This window comes from Amblyraja radiata, chromosome 28, assembly GCF_010909765.2.
Source record: "Amblyraja radiata isolate CabotCenter1 chromosome 28, sAmbRad1.1.pri, whole genome shotgun sequence".
Taxonomy (NCBI): Eukaryota; Metazoa; Chordata; class Chondrichthyes; order Rajiformes; family Rajidae; genus Amblyraja; species Amblyraja radiata.
The window spans coordinates 19,858,337-19,880,391 of NC_045983.1; the positions used below are offsets into that span (position 1 = coordinate 19,858,337).

The 22,055-nt window shown below is 43.7% G+C and overlaps 1 protein-coding gene across 1 annotated transcript in view; it reads right to left on the reverse strand.

Annotated features, from left to right (window-relative positions):
• Positions 1–22,055, reverse strand: part of bckdk (branched chain keto acid dehydrogenase kinase) — a 36,835-nt gene that overhangs the window by 11,980 nt on the left and 2,800 nt on the right. The window contains exons 2-7 of the mRNA XM_033045996.1: positions 12,925–12,993; positions 10,714–10,824; positions 9,330–9,377; positions 9,070–9,189; positions 5,626–5,724; positions 3,353–3,426 (exon numbers count right to left, since the gene is read on the reverse strand). Coding sequence (XP_032901887.1) covers positions 3,353–3,426; positions 5,626–5,724; positions 9,070–9,189; positions 9,330–9,377; positions 10,714–10,824; positions 12,925–12,993 — 521 coding nt within the window. The remainder of the gene's footprint in view (positions 1–3,352; positions 3,427–5,625; positions 5,725–9,069; positions 9,190–9,329; positions 9,378–10,713; positions 10,825–12,924; positions 12,994–22,055) is intronic.

Consider the following 22,055-nt stretch of genomic DNA (forward strand, 5'->3'; position numbering starts at 1 on the left):
ACAGGTTCCTGGATGTAAAGGGATATGGTCAGCTACCCATCAGTGTTCACACATTGCCCACCCAAATGAGCATAGGGGAGATGTAATTGAACTATGCAACTCAGGAAAAGGCTCTTTGACCCAACTTACCCATGTTGACCAAATTGCTTAACTTAGTTGATCCCACTTGCCTGTGCCCATACCCCTCCCAGTAGGGATGCAAATCTTTGATTGGCTGAGCTCATGAGGAACAGGGGAAGTCCTAGGCTCCAATCCTGAAGCATGCTGAGCTAATGGATCTCAACAAATATGGAATATGGCTTCAAAGTTCCTGCAGTAGTGAGGGAGAAGATCAGCCGAGTTTGCTGCTACTAAATGCTATCCAGCAACACCTTCCTAGAGCTATCACCATGGGTCAAGCCTGCTCGGACTCAGACTTGGATCATGTACAATTAGTTGAGGAAAATTAGGATATGGTTGATACCTAAAACCCGTACCAGTTAATGCTTTCAGGAGAGATGGTCTAACCAGGACCAAAGATAACTTTTGTCACTTTCTTCTTAATCACCCACTTCATCTTTCATGATGTTATTTACATTTTTAGACTTGGACACATACTTACTCTCAAATCATTATCGCTTGGCATACAATATTTAATATAATATATTTTCTCTGCATTCTCTGCACCCTTCCACAGGTTCTGGTCAATGCCTCCCAGTGTTAACAGGCTCAGGAGCTATTCACTTTGGCAGTTGCAAGAGGTTTGACCATATTCTAGAATTTGTTATTGACAAGAATAATGGATAGAAGTGCAGTAAAGATTATGATGTGAGACATATTAATTTACAATACATTAATTCTGCAGCTGAGCTAAAAAGCTAAGGAACTGGGCTATGCAGCGATTCCCAATGTCTTGTGCAAATTAGAGGCGTCATCTACCTTCCCAGAAACTAGAATGTCAACTTTCAGCAAGTGTTTGTAACACAGTTATGGAGTGACCCTGTAAAAATAAACAGGCTCTGTGTCACATGGAAAGTTAAGGCAGGTCATCAACCCTCAATGATCTGTCACAAACTGCTGGGTCATCGACAAGCACACACCTCACCACCTCCTGTTCAGCTGGTTGCAGTGACCATTCAACTTCCAGGCACCAAAATATCATGCAGCCAGAGCTTCTGATCAAGTGTTGTGCATTTGCAATCTCTTAAAACTTTCAAGATAAACTCAGAAGCACAAGAGACAGTGGATACTGTAATTTGGTGCAAAATAAAAGCTGGAGAAACTCAGTGGGTCAGGCGTCTGTGGAGGTAGAGAGATGGTCAAAGGTTCAGGTTGAGAACCTGCAGTTGGACTGAGGGATGAACATTTCCAAGAAATCAGAGGTAATGATTATGCACCATGTGATTCCACACGTTGTTTAGTTTAGTTTAGAGATACGTCATGGAAACAGACCCTTGCACACAGACACCAATTAATCTACAAACCTGTACGTTTTGGGGATGTTGGATGAAACCCACACGGTCACAGGGAAAACGGGCAAACTCCGCACTGACAACACCCGAGACCAGGATCGAACCTGTGTCTGGTGCCGTGAGGCTGTGGCTCTACCAGCTGTACCATTGCCTTATCCCGCTGGATAGGCTACACAGAAAAAGATTTCCAAATTTTTGAGCCCCATGTAATTTAATGTAATAAAAAAATTAATTAGCCAAGAGACTGCAGATTCTGGAATCATAAGCAAAAATCAAACTGATGGGGGAACTCAGTGAGCCAAACAGCATCCGTGGAGGGAAAAAAAGGGCAAACAACGGTTCAGTTTGAGACAACTTCTTCATGCTAAGTCACTCTTGTATCATCCATTTTCAGTGAACCTGGCATTTGCATGTGTAAACCTGCTCGAGTGTTATCAGGTCCGAGTGCACTTTGATGAGTAAACCACAACATGCCACTGCCTTGTTATTGGTCGTCTCCCAAATCTTCCACGTCCGAAGGAGGGCAAACTCATCTCTGAACGAGACAGGTCTGTTGTGCAGCACAAGGTGTCTGGCATAATATCAGAGGCGCTCTCCGAATGAGATGTTAAACTGAGATGGACATTAAATGTACAGCAACACAAATCTAAAGAGAGGGGACTCTGACAAGAGGGAGCTTGCACAGTCACCCTTCAACCAGTGTCACCAAAGAAGAATAAAGGACCCTTAATGCACTGCAGTTGATTGATCATTGAGATTCTATGTTTCCCAAATCTCTGTACTTTGTGAACTTTCAAGCACTGCGCACAATCACAGGATGCAAAACATATTCTAAAAATGCAAGTTTTATTTTCAAATAAGTCAAATAATCTGTCTATGGCATGCCCCTTTACACCTATTTAGAAATTAGTGTAACCCGAAAACCATAACAACTGTGATTTTCAAATAAAAACCAACAGATGAAGATCTGACAAAACAAATTAAACCTTTTGGCAATACTCGATGAGGCACGTTCAGCGGGAGGGCATGCACCATCTAACTTCAGAGGGTTAAATAATTGACTGATCTGTGGCCTCACCCAACGCTGGTGGGCTTAAGTATCTCCAGCACGTTCTGCTATAACCACTGGTTTTCAGATACGCTGTGCTCATATTAAACTCACAGTCCAATCTTCATACATAAGCAAAACAAAATTCAATATTCAGAGAGCGAATGATAAACACAAAAAGCTGGAGTAACTCAGCGGGTCAGGAAGCATCTCTGGAGAAAAGGTATAGGTGAAGTTTCGGTTCGAGACCTTTCTTTAGACAGAGTCGGGGGAAAGGGAGACGAGAGGTGTAGACGGCACATTGAACAAATGAATGATAGATATGCAAAAAGCAGTGATGATCAAGGAATAGTGGAGCGCACAATGGTCCATTGTTGGCTGTGTGGTAGGCGATAATGAGTTATACAGACGGTGAAATACAACAGGAAGATAGTGAAACTAGTATGATGACTAGGGTGGGGGAGGGACAGAGAGAGAGGGGTCACTTGAAGTTAGAGGAATCAATATTCCCACTGCTAGATTGTAAGCTGCCCAAGCATGTCCAGGGGGTATGTCATGTGCAAATGTCATTTTGTATTGACATATTTACATAAATATGTAATTCGGTGAAGATGGACACTTATAACAGAGGTTGGTGGATTTGGGCCATTGTATGAAGTGTGCACAGGCAGAGAGAATCCTCATCCCAATGGCCATGAACTTTGGGAAAAGCACAAGCCCAATTTTATGTCCACAAACTTCAACAGACAGAACATTCCCAGGCAGAAGTGTCAGCTATTCACATGGTGTCACTCCAGCGGCCTTTATTCAGAGGATCCCTCTCAATGAAACACTCTTGTAATGAAACACTCACCGAGCAAAGTCTACCCATTTCTCAATGATCCTCTTTGGAGAAAGTCGTGTGCAGATAATTCCAACAAAGTCAGGCTGCAGAAAAAAAAAAAAGACCAGTCTTCAGGAAAGTATTTGAAGAAAGGGATTTCTTGAGTTTACAGCACTGTTGTCGTTTAGACCAAATAGCCTGTGTTAATGCCAAACTGGAGCAACCCCCACCAAACTTCATCTCAATCCAGCAACAGGTCATTTCAAATCTGCAGTAGCAGTTCCTAGTTCAATTATCTGCATAGAATGTATTCAGGCAATGATAAATGAGTGTTCCATAGTGGAACAGGGAAAATAATGAATGATTATAACTTTGGGTCATCCGAACATTCGAAGATCATCTTCGCCACTTACACTCAGTTTTACGGCTTTACAACTGGACTTAGATATGATAATATATAAAAATTATTCTTGACAGAGCTAAATAATTAATTGTAACCATTCACAGAAAGAATGAGTAACAGGGTGAGAAAAGTCAACAGCATTCTCACAAGTACAAGAACATGAGCAAAAACCCAGGCTGCCAAAGTATTGCCCTAGATAATTTAGCACAACTGTTTTACGATTAAAATCAACTGCTCTCATTTTACTTAGTACATAGATCACACTGGTGATCATTTTTGTTCTGGTCCTTCTGTACCTGTAACTGGATAAAAACATGGACATCCTCAGTAACATGCAATGATGTTCAACATATGTTTGAACTGCACGCGCATTAGACTAATTTGCAAGTGTGTGAGATGTGGGAACAGTGCAGACAACTGATAATGAAACAGATTTTCACAATGCCTGTGAGACCTGCTTCCTGGCAAGTTAGAGGGAACTTGAATTGTCTGGACCATTGCTGTGGAATTTGAGTATTGTGTGCAGCTCTGTCCCATTACAGGAAGGGTGTGGAGGCTTTGGACAGGGTGCAGAGATTTACCAGAACAATGCCTGGATTCGAAGATATTAGATACAGGGAGATTGGACGGACTTGGATTGTTTTCTCTGGAACTCCGGAGCTGGTGGGGAGTCCAGATAGAAGTATATAAAATTATGGGAGGCATAATATGGTAGACAGTCAGAACCTTTTTCCCAGGATGGAAAAAAAAATCAAATACTACAGGACATAGCTTTAAGGTGAGAGGGGCAAGGTTTAAAGGAGAAGTGCAGGGCAACTCCTTTTACACAGAGGGTGGCGAGTGGCTGGAACATGATGCCAAGGTTGGTGGTAGAGGCAGATACGAAAGTAGCATACAAGGCTGTGGGCCCCAGGTGCTGCGGAGAGCTGGGGGCCCCAGGTGCTGCCGGAGAGCTGGGGGCCAGGAGCTGGGGTTGGGGTCTGGAACCACAGGGTCACGGAGGTGAGGGTCAGTTTACAGCCAGGACTGAGGTCCAACAGGCTCGTACATTTCCTACTGACTCAGCAGGCCCACTTTAACATCTATTATATTACTGTGTAAGCAGTTTATAAAATGGCAAACTATAGTTCGGAAAATCTGATAGGCGGCACTTTCAAGGGTGCCTGATTATCAGAGCTGCAGCAGTCACATACTGCCTTTAGGCTACAGAGTGCTGGCGTCGGTGAAATCTGGGTGACAGCTGCCATGAATCAGCAAATGGTTTTATGAGTAAACTTTTCCTGGAAGCCTTGTTGAAAATCTGCCAGAGAGATCAGCAAGGCGGACATAGCTGTGTAAATGATGCAGTCTAACTGAACTTGTATTAAAGCAACATGACAGTGACAGGATCACAGTGGGTTGACCACTGCTGGGTTGTCTGACGATTGCTGTTTCAGCTCACCTGGTTCCTTGCAAACTGCTCAGTTACAAATGAAAATATACGTCACCATGCAACTCACTACCTTCCTGAGCAGGCTACTTGAGATCTTGTAGAAGCGGAGCCGACCGGGAACGGTCACCAACAGAGCGCAGAGAGACGTCAGCGACGAGCGGGGTTGTCAGAGAGCCGTCGCCCCCGTGCGTCCTGGCGGTCTGTGGAGGTGGCACCGCCGAGAACAAGGAGGGAGCCGGAGGGGTGCCGAGAAGAAAGAGGGACCCTGCGCGGGGGAGGGACGCAGAGAACAAAGGTGGACTGGGGGGGTTGGGGGGAGAGGGACAATATTGAATGCTTTTGTAACTTTGTCGGTGTCCTTCACGTGGCGACTCTTGCATACTTGTACCGTATGCAAACAAAGAATCTCACTGTGCCAGCTATCAATCAATCAATCAATCAGTTTTTACCGTCCCATTATGCACTTACATTATCCTCATAAAGGGTCAGGTGCTGTGTTGCCAACATACGAATTCCCAAGCGGGAGGTCAAGGTGTTGTCCAGGAAAGATCGGATTAACGATTCGTCCTGCAAAACAAAGCAGCTCCTTAGAATGAAGTATGGGGGGAACATTCCCGTGGGGAGTCCACAGCTCACTGCGAAGGTTGCAGGGGCCAGGCAAGCGATGTTACATTAGTCCCACGGACTGAACCCAGGTTGGTGCTGACCACATTGCAGTACTGGCAGCAGAATAGAGCAGAGGGCCACATGAAAGGAAAGCCTTTGGCACCCCAGCTCACTTTTATTCACCTCCCTCACACCCAGCTTCAAAAGCACAAGGTCAGTGACTTGCAATCACCTTGCAAAAACAGGAAATGCTGGAGAAACACAGGTCAGGCAGCATCTGTGGAAAGAGAAACAGACAACACGGCAAGTCTGTGGCCTTTTGCCAAAGCAGGTCACGGACAAAAACCTCTTTTAACAAAGGGTGGCAGAATTAAAACATTGGCTGCTTTTCTTTCCACAGATGCTGCCTGGCCTACAGAGTTTAGCCAGCATTTTCTGCTCTTATTTCAGATTTCCAATATCTGCAGTTCTATTGATTTCCATTTACCAGCAATTAGATCCTGCAGCTTTTCCTAGTAAGTTGTTCAAATGCTCGTCCAGGCACTTTGCGAGTTCCAGACTCTCATTACTTCAAGTGTTCTTTAATATCCTGTTTCTCTTCCATCCCTTCTGCCAATGATCTAATCATCTTATATCTACGTACCCCCCTGGTTATCAAACTCTCTCCAAGTACTAACTATTCATTCTGTCTAAGCCTCTCGTTCCTTTGAACACACAATCAAGTCTTCCCTTGATCTCCAAAGACAAGAGCCAGTCAAGCTAGCCTTTCTTCATAACTATAACAGCATACATGACATCCCCATACATCTCCTTAACGCCCTCTGCCACCTTCACGAATCCACCGTGTACCAAGGAGTCAAGAACTTACACAGGGCTCTCTAGCTATTACCTAATTAGGTTCTATAACATTTCTACTCTTACATTTTATACTAGGCGATGGAACTTTATTTATCCAAGGAGGGATCTGCCAACAGTCATAAAACACAAAATACTATGCCTTAGTCTATAAAAGCAAGTATCCAAAACACTTCATACCTATTTCTCATAAAACCTTCCGAGGTCTGTGTATTGCCCTCTCAAAATGCATTTCATCAGATTTCCCCAGAACAAACTCCGCTTGCAATTCTCTGCACACATACCCTGTCCTCTGATACCTTGAGCAGCTTAGAACATCACTCCTCAATAAAAAACACACAGCCAGTTTTGCTATAATTGGCAGACGTTTTAATGAAGACTCCAAATTTTAATCCAAATGTAAAGTGACCTTTCATCAGAATACGGCTCCCTCTGAACACGTTGATCTAATTACTCATGCTTATTAAAGTCTTTACTGTGCTCTTTTTGACCTTAGATGATCAGGCCCTGCACACGTGGTTTCTATGACATCAATGCTATTCATATGTCCTTCACAGCAAATTCATAACAAAGCTACAAGTCTTCAGACATTTTCCTTGGGGGAGGGGCAGTGGGAAACAACCTATCTACAAGTGTTACAAGTACGTTATTTTTGACCATTTTTGTGTATGCATCTGTGGTTGTTTAGCTGAAGTTGCAACTATCAAAATAGGAAGATAGTTTGCAGTTGCCTCCCCTCCCCCTGCCTCGCTCCATTTGTCCCCTTTCTCCCTTTTATTTTCTCTCTCCTTTATCTGCCTCTACTTATCACTCACGATAGACACAAAACGTTGGAGTAACTCAGCGGGACAGGCAGCATCTCTGGAGAGGAATGGGTGACGTTTCGGGTTGAATCCCTTCAGGGTCTCGACCCGAAACGTTGCCCTTTCCTTCTCTCCAGAGATGTTGCCTGTCCCGCTGAGTTACTCCAGCATTTTGTGTCGACCTTTCATTCTGCTCATCATCTCCCTCCTCACCGAGATACACCTATCACCTGCCAACCTTCCTTCTCACCTCTTTAAAGGGGATCATCTCCCCCTACACTCAGTCCTGACACAGGGTCTTGACCCAAAACGTTGACTATCCCTTTGCCTCCATAGATGCTGCTTGACCTGCTGAGTTCCTCCAACAGTTTGTTTTTTACTACATATTCCAGCATCTGCAATCTCCTCTGTCTCTATATTTTGGAAGCATTTTTAAAGTTAGACCCAAAACGCTGCTAATGAGAGGTCCACAGGGATCGGCCACCTTAAGCTGATACAATATTGGTCTCTCCTCCATCTAAGGTTAGAAGTTGACCGATGAATGCACAAAGTTCAATTCCATTCACAGTTCACCGGATAAAGTGCGATGTGTCAAGTTCCAGCGAAAACTGTGTAGCTTGGTCTCCAGGTAACATAATTCACATCACACATGTGCCAGAAAACATCCATCCCAACAAGTCAAAGGAAAGAACACCTCCTTTTACCAAATGAATGGTATTACTGACAACATCCAGGCGAGTGGGAGGGGGTCACCATCAACTGGAGCTGCCATATTGAAAAACCTGATTACATGAGTAAGTTCTACAACAAGTAATTCAGCCAAATCCCTGCCCCCTACAAGGTACAATCAGGATTATGGATAGGGGCAGATTTGTCACATACAGGGACTTTTACATGCAGCCCAATGACGTGTGACATTTGGAACATCCAGTCGGAAAAGGTGGGGGATGGCGAGGGCTCTGGGAAATCTATGGAGCTTTAATAATTTTCATAAATTACTGAAGACTCCAGGTCAAATCGGGAGAGTTTGCTGCTGTGTTAATTGGCACAGTATCTCTCATCTCACCCTCCTCACCATGGGTGTCTTATGCCACTCCAACAGCTGGCAATTGCTGCTAAGAAATTAATTTCATAAGTTGATAAATTATAGGAGCATAATTAGGCCATTCAGCCCATTGTCTACTCCGTCATTCAATCATGACTGATTTATCTTTCCCTCTCAACCCCATTCTCCTGCCTTCTCCCCAAAACCCCTGGCACCCATACGAAACAAGAATCTATCACTGCCTTAGTTTAGTTTAGTTTGGCTCTGGAGATACAACGCCCTTCGGCCCACCGAGCCCACGCTGACCAGCAATCACCAATACATTAGTTCTTTCCTGCTCACTAGAGACAATTAGCTAATCAAGAATCTATCAATCTCTGCCTGAAAAATATCCATTGACTTGGCCTCCACAGCCTTCTGTGACAATAAATTCATCACCCTCTGACTGAAGAAATTCCTCCTCATCTCCTTTCTAAAGGTATGTCCTTTTATTCTGAGGCTATGGCCTCTGGTCTTTTGAGAGGGAAGGGGATATGGAATGGACACAAGAGCTCAGTTAAATGCTTTATTGAGAATATATATGCAATGACAGAATCTTGCTACCTGAATATGTTTACGGCATTCTTTGAAACCTTCAGCCAGCATCGTGACAACATCTTTGTGATCATCCAGAAGCTGCTGGACCAACTTTCCGTACTGTGTCTCCGTCTTCCCATTGGTGACCTGAGGGAATGATCGTAAAAAGGGAATTGCTGTTTTACCACAAGAGGTACAACATTTGTCTCACATAACAGGAAGATCCATCTCAATGGAATAAGGAAGAGGAGAAGGGATGGTGAGAAGACAGGCTCAGATATACTCACTGGTGGGAAATCTGACAGCATCTGGAAGGCCCTGATGTATAATTCATGCTGAAAAATACAAGCATTCACATCAACAAATCTTTTCCCACAATAAACAAAATAGCAGCAGCATCATCTTCTGTCATTCAGAAGTGACATGGCTGAGTGTGTGGTCACAGCAGGGTAACAGGTCACACGCACCAGGCATTATAGCTCTGCTCACAAAGAAGTTAGTGACAGGCAAAAATGAAGAAGTTGCAGGAGGTGCAGCAGTGAATTAATGAAGTGTTCCCCATTGGAACAACCTCTTACCTTTACCTCCAACCTCTGGTTTTGCATACCTGTATATAGTAACCCTTGCATCCCCCCTCTCTCTCCATCACTCCCCCAACCAAGTTGTACCAGCTTCAAAGTCATCTTGTTGAGTCTCATTATCTATGACTCGTTCTCACCTAACACACAGCTAACAATGGCCTGTTTCCTTGATCATCATTACTTGTTTGCATATCTTTAATTCCTTTGCTCTATATCTCTCTACATCACCATCTATATCTCTCGTTTCCCTTTCCCCTGGCTCTCAGCCTGAAGAAGGCTCACCTATTCCTTTCCTCCAGAGATGCTGTTTGACCCGCTGAGTTATTCCAACTTTTTGTGTCTATGTTCTGATGAGAGAACATTTCCTCCCAACTAGCCTCCCGATACATCTCGGAACTTTGTGTACCTCTATCGGGTCCCCACTCAGCCTCCAAGAGAAACAAACCCAGTCGATGCAATTCACTATGTGTGAATACTTGATGAAGTAATCGTAATGAAGTCATTTCATTCTTTTTGCTCGCTGGGTTGCTTGCTTTAAATATCTCCAGATAGCAAATAGCCTTTGCAACTTTTTAAATAGTGAAAAACGTTTCAAAGCAGAGGTCATGTCCATAGGCTAAACTGATGACCCAGTGATTACTAGAGTCGTTGCCACACAGCGCAATAGACCACATTCAATCCTGTCCTCTCAGGTCATGTGTCACTTTGCATGAAGCAGAAGTACTTCTTCTCAGTGTCTTCTCTGGATATTTCTAAATGTCTCTAATATCCTGCAAGTTTCTCCTTCAATGGCTCTTGTTTTTCCCCATTTGCTTGTTTAAATAGCTTAAATCGCTTTGTTTATTCCATTCACATAAAATAGACTTTAATCCTTTGTTTTTAGCATGGTCAAGCATAAAATTATGCTTTAAACTCTTGAACTAATACAAACATTTCAATTCTATCCATGTACTGTTTAAATACCACTGTCAGATTGTCCTTAAGAGCACAATGGTCAGAAAATGTGTTTCAAAATTTCCCTCCATTCAGTACTAACATTGAGTTTAGCAGTGGTTCTAACATGATTTGCTTCTCAGTAGATTGTACTTACCACCTGCAGAACTGTGGGATTGCAGCCAATGATGAAAGGAAGGCTCCGAAATCCCTTAATCCGATGGGCAATGCGGACAGGTAATTCTTTGTACAGGTACTTGGCACTCTTCTGAAAAATCAATAAGAAATGCAAGCCTTAAATTATTAATGACTCCGACATGCATGAATGTGTGTTATCTTTGCACCTACATTCAATGTGGAAGGAAACCTGTTTGATTTAAGTCAGGCTTCAAAGGCAAAGTTCAACACACCTCTCAGATTTCTGCAGGGTCTCTTATCTGCTACTTTATTATCTTACTGAAGGTATCCAAAGTCTAAAGGATTTCAAAATCTGTGCAATATATTACTCCTATACTTGGGTGTGCATCCTTAGAACTGTTAAGAAAATTAACATTTCTGAATAAATTGCAGTGAATAGTAATAATTTTGCAGCACAATTCAAGTGAGCAGCATCTCCATCAGATCTAACATATGATGAGCGTTTGACGGCACTGGGCCTGTGCTCGCTGGAGTTTAGAAGAATGAGGGGAGTCCTCATTCAAAGTGGGGGCAATTCACTGGGAGGTATTCAAGAGAGAGTGAGATATAGCTCTTAGGGCTAACAGAATCAAGGGATAAGGGGAGAAAGCAGGAACGGGGTACGGATTTTGGATGATCAGCCATGATCATTGATTGATTGATTGATTGATTGATAGAATTTGAAATGACTGGCTTGAAAGGGCCGAATGGCCTACTCCTGCGCCTATGTTTCTATGTCTAAGTGAGGGACAATAAGATGTGATACAACCTAGAATTAAAAGGAGAATAGGATGATAGGATTGCCCAATTGGGTGTTGGCATGGACATGATGGATATAGTAAGCAAAGAAAATCCCTATTTTCCTTGGCAATGGAGCCAAAATGGGGAGCATGGAATTAAAAAGTGGGAAAAAGATTAGAGGAGATAATTAATTATTTTTCATTACAAAGGGTGATAAGAATTAATTGTGGAGAATGGAAAGAATTTGGAACTCAGTGCATAGAGTTAAAGATTATTCATCATAATCAACTTGGATGGTACGTGAGCCTTGCCCACATGATTACAGATTTAGTGCAGGAAGGTGGCATTGGACTGACTAGCTCCTTATGAATGGCACAGATATTCTTCTATGCCATTAATATTCCACTGGAAATGCAGTTTGGGGCAGTCTACTTAAGGTTTGTTTCACAGAGAGTTGCATAGAAATCTTCCCTAAGACTGTAACAGTGATGCACCTGATGTTTTAAGTAAACTTTAGCCTAAGCCGTCAAAAAGTGGAAATTAATTACACTTAATTAATTATTAAGCATAATCAATAGCTGGCTCTTCTGGGAGTGAGCACCACAAATTGCTAATAAGACCAATGCCATAAACAAACTAAACCTATACACTTTTAATACCTTTGTATATGCATGCTGGACATAGGAGAAATGACTTTAGGATGTGCAAAATTCTCCTGCCAAAGTCTATAGCCTGGTAATGTCTGAACATTATCACTCTCAGAACCTGCACAAAGTTGGCTCAAAAAAAACATCTCAAAGAGATCCAGGGAAAAGCCTGGGAACCACATGCCTAACATCTATGGTCAGAGCAGGTACTATGGAAATGTTTAAGAAACATTCAGAAAGGTGCATGGATAAAATAGGCTAAGAGGGATATGAGCCAAATGCAGGCTGGTGGGACTAGTGTAGATAAGGTATGTTGGTCGGGCTAAAGGGCCTGTTTCCACACTGTAACACTCTACGACTCTATCTCCACAACTTGTTTTTTTTGTGCATTGTACAGACAGGCTTGAGAGCCCTTTGTTAGGAGCCCACTTAGAGTCATACAGCATGGAAACCTACCCTTGGGCCCAACGCCCTTGCTGAAGAAGATGCCCCATTTGTACTTGTCCCACCTGCCTGCATTTTGGCCCATATCCCTCTAAAACTTTCCTATCCATGTACTTGAGCAAATGTCTTTTAAATGCTGTTATAGTCCTTGAAATAAATTGCATTATCATTTGTAGAAAAGATGGCAAAGTGATCTCTGTTGAGGACGTAACATAATTGACCATTTTAAAATAATGTATCCATAAATGCTTCTGAACACTTAATACTTAATTGATCATATTGATGGGTTAACAACCAATGTCATTTTTCCTTGGCCCTTCCTTCCCTGGCCAATGAATTCCAAAATTCACGCAGCTTACCAGGATATGACTTCCATCTGGCGATTTCCCTGAATACAACATGGTAGTGGGTGTCAGTCGCACCGATGCCTAGAAAAACAAGACAGTGAAATCATTCATTCAGGCCCTTCAACTCACTGAGTCCGCACCAACCAGCAATCACCCCATACACTAGCACTATCCTACACACTAGGGATAATTTTACAATTACCGAAATACCAAAACCAATAAACCTACAAACCTGTAGGACTTTGGAGTGTGGGAAGGAACTGGAGCACCCCACACGGTCACAGGGAGAATGTACAAACTGCATACAGACAACACCCGTAGCTGGGATCGAACCCGGGTCTCTGATGCTGTAAGGCAGCAACTCTACTGCTGCGCCACCGTGCCGCCTGCTGCACAAGTTGCTTGAAATTAACATGGAGGTGCACCAAGAAAGGCAACAAGGAGGCTTTAATTGCAAGATTTCAGTGCAAGAATAAAGATTGCAATTAGTCATAGTGTGGAAACAGGCCCTTCAGCCCAACTTGCCCACAGCAACCAACATGTCCCATTTACATTAGTCCCACCTGCCTGCGCTTGGCCCATATCCCTCTAAACCTGTCCTATCTATGTATCTGTTCAAATATTTTTTCAAACATTGTTCCATATACTTACCACCCTTTGTGTAACAATTGTTGCCTCTCAGGTTCATACTAAACTTTCCACTCTCACCTTAAACCAACTAGGTTCTTGATTCCCCTACAGCTCTGGGGAAGAAGGCTCTGTGCATTTGCCCCATCTATTCCCCTCATGGTTTCATACACCTCCATAAGATCACCCCTCATCTCCTGCGTTCCAAGGAATAAAGTCCTAGCTTGCTCAACCTCTCCCTACAGCTCTGGCCCTTGAGACCTGGCAACAGCCTCATAAACTTCTCTGCACTGTTTCCAACTTCAACAACATTTTTCCTATAACTCGGTGACCAAAACTGAACACAATACTCTGAACATGGCCTCACCAATGTTTTTTACAACTGTAACATGACTTCCCAATGTTTATACTCAATACTCTGACTGATGATGGCCAATGTGCTGAAAGCCTTCTTGACCACCTTATCTACTTGTGCCATATATATAACACCTGGAGGGACTGTACCTAGAATATTGTTTACAGGTTTGGTGTTCCTATCCAAGGTTGTACTTGTATGGGAAGGAAACTAAAGTTTACCACAAAGGTTCACCAGATTACATCCTAAAATGGAGACTTCTCCATAGAGGAGATTAATGCCCCTGTCCCACTTAGGAAGCCTGAACGAAAACCTCTGGAGACTTTGTGCCCCACCCAAGGTTACCGTGCGGTTCCCGGAGGTTGCAGGTGGTTGCCGGAGGTTGCAGGTAGTGGAAGCAGGTTGGGAGGCTGACCCCCGGGAACCGCACGGAAACCTTGGGTGGGGTGCAAAGTCTCCAGAGGTTTCCGTTCAGGCTTCCTAAGTGGGACAGGGGCATAAGCAAACTGAGTGTCTTGTCTCAAGTTTGGAAGAATGAGATGTGATCTCACTGAGATGTCAAAATGCATAAGAATTTTGCACAGAGTAAATGTTTTTCCTGGTTTGGGTGCCTATGTTCAGCATCCAAAAAGTGTTCAGCAATCAGGATATAGATAATACGAGAGACATGAGGTGCTGTAGTAACTCAGCGGGTCAGGAAGCATCTCAGGAGAACAAATGTAGGTAACATTTCAGATCGGGTACCATTCTTCAGACGATAAGAAAAAACGTCTTCACCATGTGAACCTCTGGAATTCTCCAGCGGCAGGAAGTGCGGAGGCTTTGTTGTTGAGTTTGTGAATAGATTTTTGATTGGTAAAGGAATTAAGGAATGGAAAAATACTGCATAAAAGGGCCGCTGAAGTTAAATGGCTGGGGCCAGCCGTCCAATGGAGGAGCAAGTACAAGGAGCCGACTGGCCCAGTCCTACTTTTGTTTCATACGTTCATCTGTTCATGTGGTCACAGGGCTCAAAATCCTAGTGTTGGGTTTGATGTGGTCAGTCACTAACAATAGGGCTATCACTCGCATTTGAAAGTGGCATTTATAAAGGCGGTGGGGGAGGGGGAGGGGGATGGAGATATTCCAGCTCAAGCGGGTAGTCTGGATGGGAAGGGATGGGTTAACCAGAGTTGTGGAGAGAACGGTCTCTGCAGAAAGTGGAAAGAGGTGGAGATGGTAAGATATGGCTAGAGGTGGGATCCTGTTGGAGGTGGCTAAAATGTCAGAGGATTATGTGCTGTATGCGAAGTCTGATGAGGTGAAAGGTGAGGACTAGGGGGACTCTATCCCTGTTGCGACTGGGGGAGAAAGAGCAGAGTTGCGGGACACCGGAGACCCATGTGAGGGCCTCATCTATGATGGAAGAGTGGAATCCTCTTTGTGTGAACTATTTTCTGGTTTGTGTACAACTTTCTGAAATGTTTTTGTTTAGTTTAGAGATACGTGGAAACAGGCCTTTTCGGCCCACCGGGTCCACGCCGACCAACAATCCCCACACATTAACAGTATCCTATACCCACGCGGGACAATTTTTTAAAAACATTTCCCAAGCCAATTAACCTACATACCTGTACGGCTTTGGAGTGTGGGAGGAAGCCGAAGATCTCGGAGAAAACCCACGCAGGTCACGGGGAGAAGTACAAACTCCGTACAGACAGCACCCATAGTTGGCGCTGCATTAACTGTAAGGCAGCAACTCTACCGCTGCGCCACCATGCCGCCCCTTTGTATTATACTCGTGTTATACTTATCTCAAGTGTACTGCACTGGGCTGCAAATGGTGACACAACTATTCTGGACAGCCAGTTCTGACTGGGTAATTCCTCCAGCCAGGAGGCTGCCATCATTGGCTGGGGTCATTGCACACAATGTTCTACTGGCGATGGCCCTATGATTTATCTGGAAGAGCTGCTGCAATTCCATCATGAGTTCTGCTTAATATATCAAGTAGACTCTTGCAAAGACACTTTAACTGAGTGAACAGCTTTCATTAGTCCGTAATAGACACTGTTTACCACAGACCCGTTATAGATACTGGCCACCCAGTTGGAAACCCAGTGGTATCAGTAGAAAACACTTCAGCCTTTGAAAGTGCCAGTCTAATCCCCAACACACCGAATGCACCGTCCCTATCCAAATGTGCAGTACATTCCCAGGATATGTAACAACAATCTTGATTTTACACAGTCCCAGAAAATGTTAACACTAATCCTTAAGAATGTCGCAATATTCCTTCAAATGTACTGCAATTGTAATGTGACATAGCACAGGAAGAGTCCTTTGTACCTGTGCCAAATCTTCTGCAGTTCAATTCAATTAATCATTCTGCTTTTACCCAACCGCCCTGCATTTTCTTCCTGAGGATCCCTAATTTTTTTATCCAAATCCCACATGTAATTACGAAACTCACCACCACTCCCCTGTTAATCAGGGTATTCCAGATCATTTAAAGGTATTTCATGCCATGCCGCATTTGGTTCTACTGCCATCACTTTAAACCTCTAATATTAACAAAAACTGCTGGAAATACTCGGCTGGCCAGGCAGCATCTGTGGCGGAGAAGTGGAGTGTCAGAGACCCTTCATCAGAACTGGAGAAGTGAGGAAGTGCGAGTGCGTTAAGTTGAAGAAGGTCAGAGGGAGGATCCATGCTGGGAGGTAACCAAGGTTTTCCAGGTGGCTCGATGCTTGTGGAGCAGTTAATAGATGAATGAGGACAACTGAAGAATTTGGTTTTTTAAATGCTGAAATTAGTGAGATACAGATCGGCCTCCGTTACGGAGCAACTGTGTTCAGTAGCTGGAGTGATCCTGAGCTTCCTAGTGCCTGCCAGTTAGGTGCAGATTTTTTATCTGTGTTATGGGCTAATTCTCTCTCTGCCCTGCCTGTGGCTTCCTGCACTGTGATAAAGTGGCCCAACGCAAGCATGTGGAACCTTAACCTCCATCTGAGCACTTTGTACGTCAGAGGGGATTCTCCTGAACTTCTACAGGTGTATAGTAGAAAGCATATTGACTGGTTGCATCACGGCCAGGGTCGGCAACATGAATGCCCAGGAGTGAAGAAGACTGCAAAAAGTTGTGAACACTGCCCAGTCCATCACGGGATCTGACCTCCCCACCATCAACGGGATTTACCGAAGTCGCTGCCTCTAAAAGGTAGCCAGCATCATCAGAGACCCACACCACCCTGGCCACACACTAATTTCACCCCTGGAAGAAGGTATAGGAGCCTATATTTTCCAGGTTCACGAACAGCTTCTTCCCTACAGCCAATAGGCTATTAAACACTACAACCTCCAAATAGCCTCTGAACTACATAGACTATTATTGTACCATTATTGTTTGTTTATGTGGGCACTGTCATAGAGCTGCAAAATATAAGGTGCTGTTCCTCCAATTTGCGCTGTTACCGCTGGGGTAACCTCATATTTCGCTTGGGTAGTTTACACCCCAGCCGTATGAACATTGACTTCTCTACCTTCAAGATACTTAGTGTGCAAGAGCCCTTTCAGCAATGTTTTGGAGACCTCCTTTAATATGATTAGATGGGGATACAATGGCTGCCATGTCTGAATAACCTAAGTGGTTTCTTAGTGCTAGCATATCTTTCATTGGACTAAAATTCCAGCATAAAAGCTAAATATAACAATCCTAATTATGCAATGCATTTACTATTTTCTAAATGTCCTGAACATTAAGTCCAAGGCCTAGTTAAAATAAATGATTTGTGAGACAGGGTCAAATCAGTGTCAATATAATTCACAAAATAATAAATACAATTTCAAAACAAAATATGTGTATATAAGGGAAGGATCCTGGCTCTCACCATCACCTATCCATGTTCTCCAGAGATGCTGCATGACACGCTGAGCTACTCCAGTACTTTGTGTTGTTTTTTTGTAAAGCAACATCTGCAGTTCCTTGTTTCTACATTATGTGTGTACTGTTTAATAATTTACAGCCGTAGCTTTTTGAGAGTGCCAGCCTGCCAGACATGCATGGCCTAACTCTATGACAGTGCCCACGTGTGACTGGAACCAGGCTGTTGGAAGAGTTCCCGTCTACACAGAGGGACAGTGGTTATCTGGTATGGGGTCTCAATGGGCACACTCTTGGAGGGGCTGCCGTCCGATGGCATCTGTGGGAATGCAGGCCGTGGAGTGTGGGTGAGCTTGGGAATGGGCAGGGAGTGGGGGAAGAAGAGAGATCCTGAAATCCTGAAGGAGGACAGCACAATCGTGCTCTCCAGGGCCAACTGAATCCTCAGGGTCCCAGTGGACGGTGGGACAACTAGTAGAGCTGCTGCCTCACAGCGTCATAGTCCTGGGTTCACTCCGGTCTGTGGAGTCTGCACGTTCTCCCTGGAAATACATGGATTTCCTCTGGCAGCTCAGGTTTCCTCCCACACACCATAGACAGTAGGTTTTTAGGCCATTGCAAATTGCCTCTGGTTGTCGGCAAATGGTAGAATCTGGGGGGAGTTGATGAAAACAAGGAGAGAATAAAATGGGATTAATGTAGGATTAGTGTAAATGTGTGGTTGATGGTCAGCATGGTCTTGGTGTTGTGTTTTGGTGGCATATCACTATGACTCCATGGGTAACGCAGAGGTGTAAATTGCTGGATTGTAATCTCTACTTCCATCTCACGTATCATATCCAGTGGACACAGTGCATGTACCGACCGGCTGTCTGATCCCTGAGTTTTGGGAAACCAGAGGATTGGGAAGCTTTTAAAGAACAACAGAAGGTAACTAAAAGGCAATACGGGCAAAAAGATGAAATATGAAGGTAAGCTAGCTTATAATAGAAGAGGGTGGCACGAGTTTCTTCAGCTATATAAAGAGCAAGAAAGAGGCAAGAGTGGACGTTAAGCCGCTGAAAAATAATGCAGGAGAAATGATAATGGGGAATAAAGAAATGGCAGAGGAGTTGAATAACTTAACTGTGCATCAGTCTTCATAGTGGAAGACACCAGCAATGTGCCTGAAATTCAAGAGTCGGGGTGGAAGTTAGTGGAGTGGCTATTACTAGGGAGAAGGTAGACACAAATTGCTGGAGTAACTCAGCAGGACTGGCACCATCTCTGGAGAGAAAGAATGAGTGACATTTCGGGTCGAGACCCTTCTTCAGACTGATGTCAGGGGAGTGGGCGGTATACAGTAAAATGTAGTTGGAGACAGTAAGACTGGTGGGACAACTGGGAAGGGGGAGGGGATGGAGAGGGAAAGCAAAGGCTACTTCAAGTTGGAGAAGTCAATGTTCATACCACTGGAGTGTAAGCTACCCAAGCGAAATACGAGGTGCTGTTCTTCCAATTTGCGCTGGGCCGCACTCTGACAATGGAAGAGGCCCAGGACAGAAAGGTCAGATCGGGAATGGGAGGGGCAGTTAAAATGCTGAGCAACCGGGAGATCAGGTAGGTTTAGGCAGACTGAGCGGAGGTGTTCAGCGAAACGATCGCTGAGCCTGCACTTGGATTCGCCGATATACAGGTGGATATTACCTGGGAAACTGATAAGTCACCTGGACCAAATGGACTGCACCCTATGGTTCTGAAAGAGGTGGCTTTAGAGATTGTGGAGGCATTGATAGTGATATTTCAAGAATCACTAGAGTCAGGAGTAGTTCCAGATGATTGGGAAATTGCCATTACCACGCTGCACAAGAAGGGAGCAAAGCAAAATAGTGGGACCTATAGGCCGGCTAGTTTGACTTTGGTGGTTGGTAAGATTTTAGAGTCCACTATAAAAGATGAGGCTACGGAGTACTTAGAAGTTCACGATAAAATAGGCCGAAGTCAGCATGACTGTGAAGGGGAGGTCTTGCCTGACAAATTTGCTGGAATTCTTTGAAGAAGTAAATAGCAGGACAAGGGGGAGTCAGTATATATTGTATACCTAGATTTTCAAAGCCTTTGATAAGGTGCCACATAGGAGGCTGCTAAGGAAGATGAGAGCCCATGGTATCAAAGGGCAGATACTAGCATGGATAGCAGATTGGCTGGATGGCAAAGAGTGGCAATAAAGGGAGCTTTTTCTGGTTGGTTGCCAGTGACTAGAGGAGTTCCGCAGGGGTCTGTGCTGGGGTCGCTACTCTTCACTTTGTATATTAATGATTTGGACGAGGAGATTGAAGACTTTGTGGCCAAGTTTGTGGATACGAAAATAGGTGGAGGGGCAGGTAGTGTGGAGAAAGCAGGGACTCTGCAAAAGGACTGGGACAGGTTGGGAGAGTGGGCAGAGAAGTGGCAGATGGAATATAGTGTAGCAAAGTGATGATTTGGTCATGTATTTTGGTAGTAGGAATAAAGGTGTAGATTACTTTCTAAATAGGGAGAGAAGCCAGAAATTGGAGCTACAAAGGGACTTGGGACTTTGCATGATTCCCAAAATGTTAATTTACAAGTCGAATCAGTAGTAAAGAAAGCAAATGCAATGCTAGCATTTATGTCGAAAGGGCTCGTACATGATCCTATACACCCCCTCCAGGACAATGGAGGTTGTGGAATTGGTGCTACATTCATCCATACAAATGTAGAGCCACTATATTCCTGTTTGTGTCTTGCAGATGGGTAAAAGCTTTAAGAGATAGTAGGAGGTGAGTCACAGCACAACGACAGCTTCTATCCATTGGGCAGCCACAGGATTTGGGTAGCTGCTCTTAATTAGTTTTTGGTGGAAATTATGCAGTCCATACCCAAGTCAAAGTCTACCTCCATAGTTGTCCATGGAGCTTCATGTTCAAATTTTGGTTGCTGCATATTTCCTTCTGTAAGGATACATAATCTACCTCCTGTTTAATCATACTTTAGTTGAGGTGCTTTCAAGCTAATTTTAGGAAATAGAACAGATCCCTCCTCAGTATAAATAAGAGTTAGTTTTCCACTTGCCAAACTAACTCTTATTTATACTGAGGAGGGATCTGTTCTAGTTCCTAAAATTAGCTTGAAAGCACCTCAACTAAAGTATGATCTTGCTTTATGATTACTATTAGAAACATAGAAAATAGGTGCAGGAGGAGGCCATTCGGCCCTTCAAGCCAGCACCGCCATTCATTGTGATCATGGCTGATCGTCCCCAATCAATAACCCGTGCCTGCCTTCTCCCCATATCCCTTGATTCCACTAGTCCCTAGAGCTCTATCTAACTCTCTCTTAAATCCAATCTATGTTTCTATGTAGTGTCTGTGCAAAAATAATATTGAGTTGAAGAACTTCAGGTAAGTGCTGCAGATAGTAATGTTAGTTGGAAGACGAGATGCTGTTCCTTGAGCTTATTATTTGAGCAATATGCAAGGATGCCAGAAGTTAGCGTGAGTGCAGTCAAGATAATTAAAGTGACAGGTGACCGGAAGCTCAAGGTTGCCCTTGGAACTGAATGGAGATTTTTCTGCAAAGCAGTCACTCAATCGGTGACCAGCCAATGAATTAGACCAACTTGGAAGTACAAGTGAATGGTTGTGTTACCCGTATGGATCCCTGGAAGGTGTGAAAAGGTAACAGGACAGGTGTTGCAATCCCCTTGGCTGCACAGAAGAGTGCTGTGGGAGGAGAGAGTGATTGGTATGCAAATCTTTTTCCACAGATGTGGCTGTATTTTATTTAATTTGTTCCAAGTTAAGTTTTTGTTATGTTGACAACTTTAGACTGCATCCCATCACTCAGCTGTCCTTTTACCAAGGTCTGATGAAGAGTCCTCGACAACTCAATTGATGCTGCTCAGCCTGCAGAACATTTCCTGTATTTTTTTATGTTGTTATGCGTCATTAGAAAATCTGAATTATACACGAATAGATGGTACTGACACCTATGGCTTGCTCACCCTTATTGCATTATTTTACAAATGTACACACCCTGGAGTGATGCACCACCCTATGAAAAGTGCTACACAATTCCCAAATGCATTTCATTGCTCCAAAATGTGTTGTATATTTTCCTGTATGATACTACACATTTCGTGAATTTTATATAAAGTGTGCTTTGCTACTCTGCAAATGTGTAATGCTGTTATGAAATTTTGACATATTACTCCCCAAATTAATTATTAATCCAATGTGATGCAATACTACTTGTGCCTATCCAGTCTGCATCATACAGCCTGAAATTTGCATGCTTATC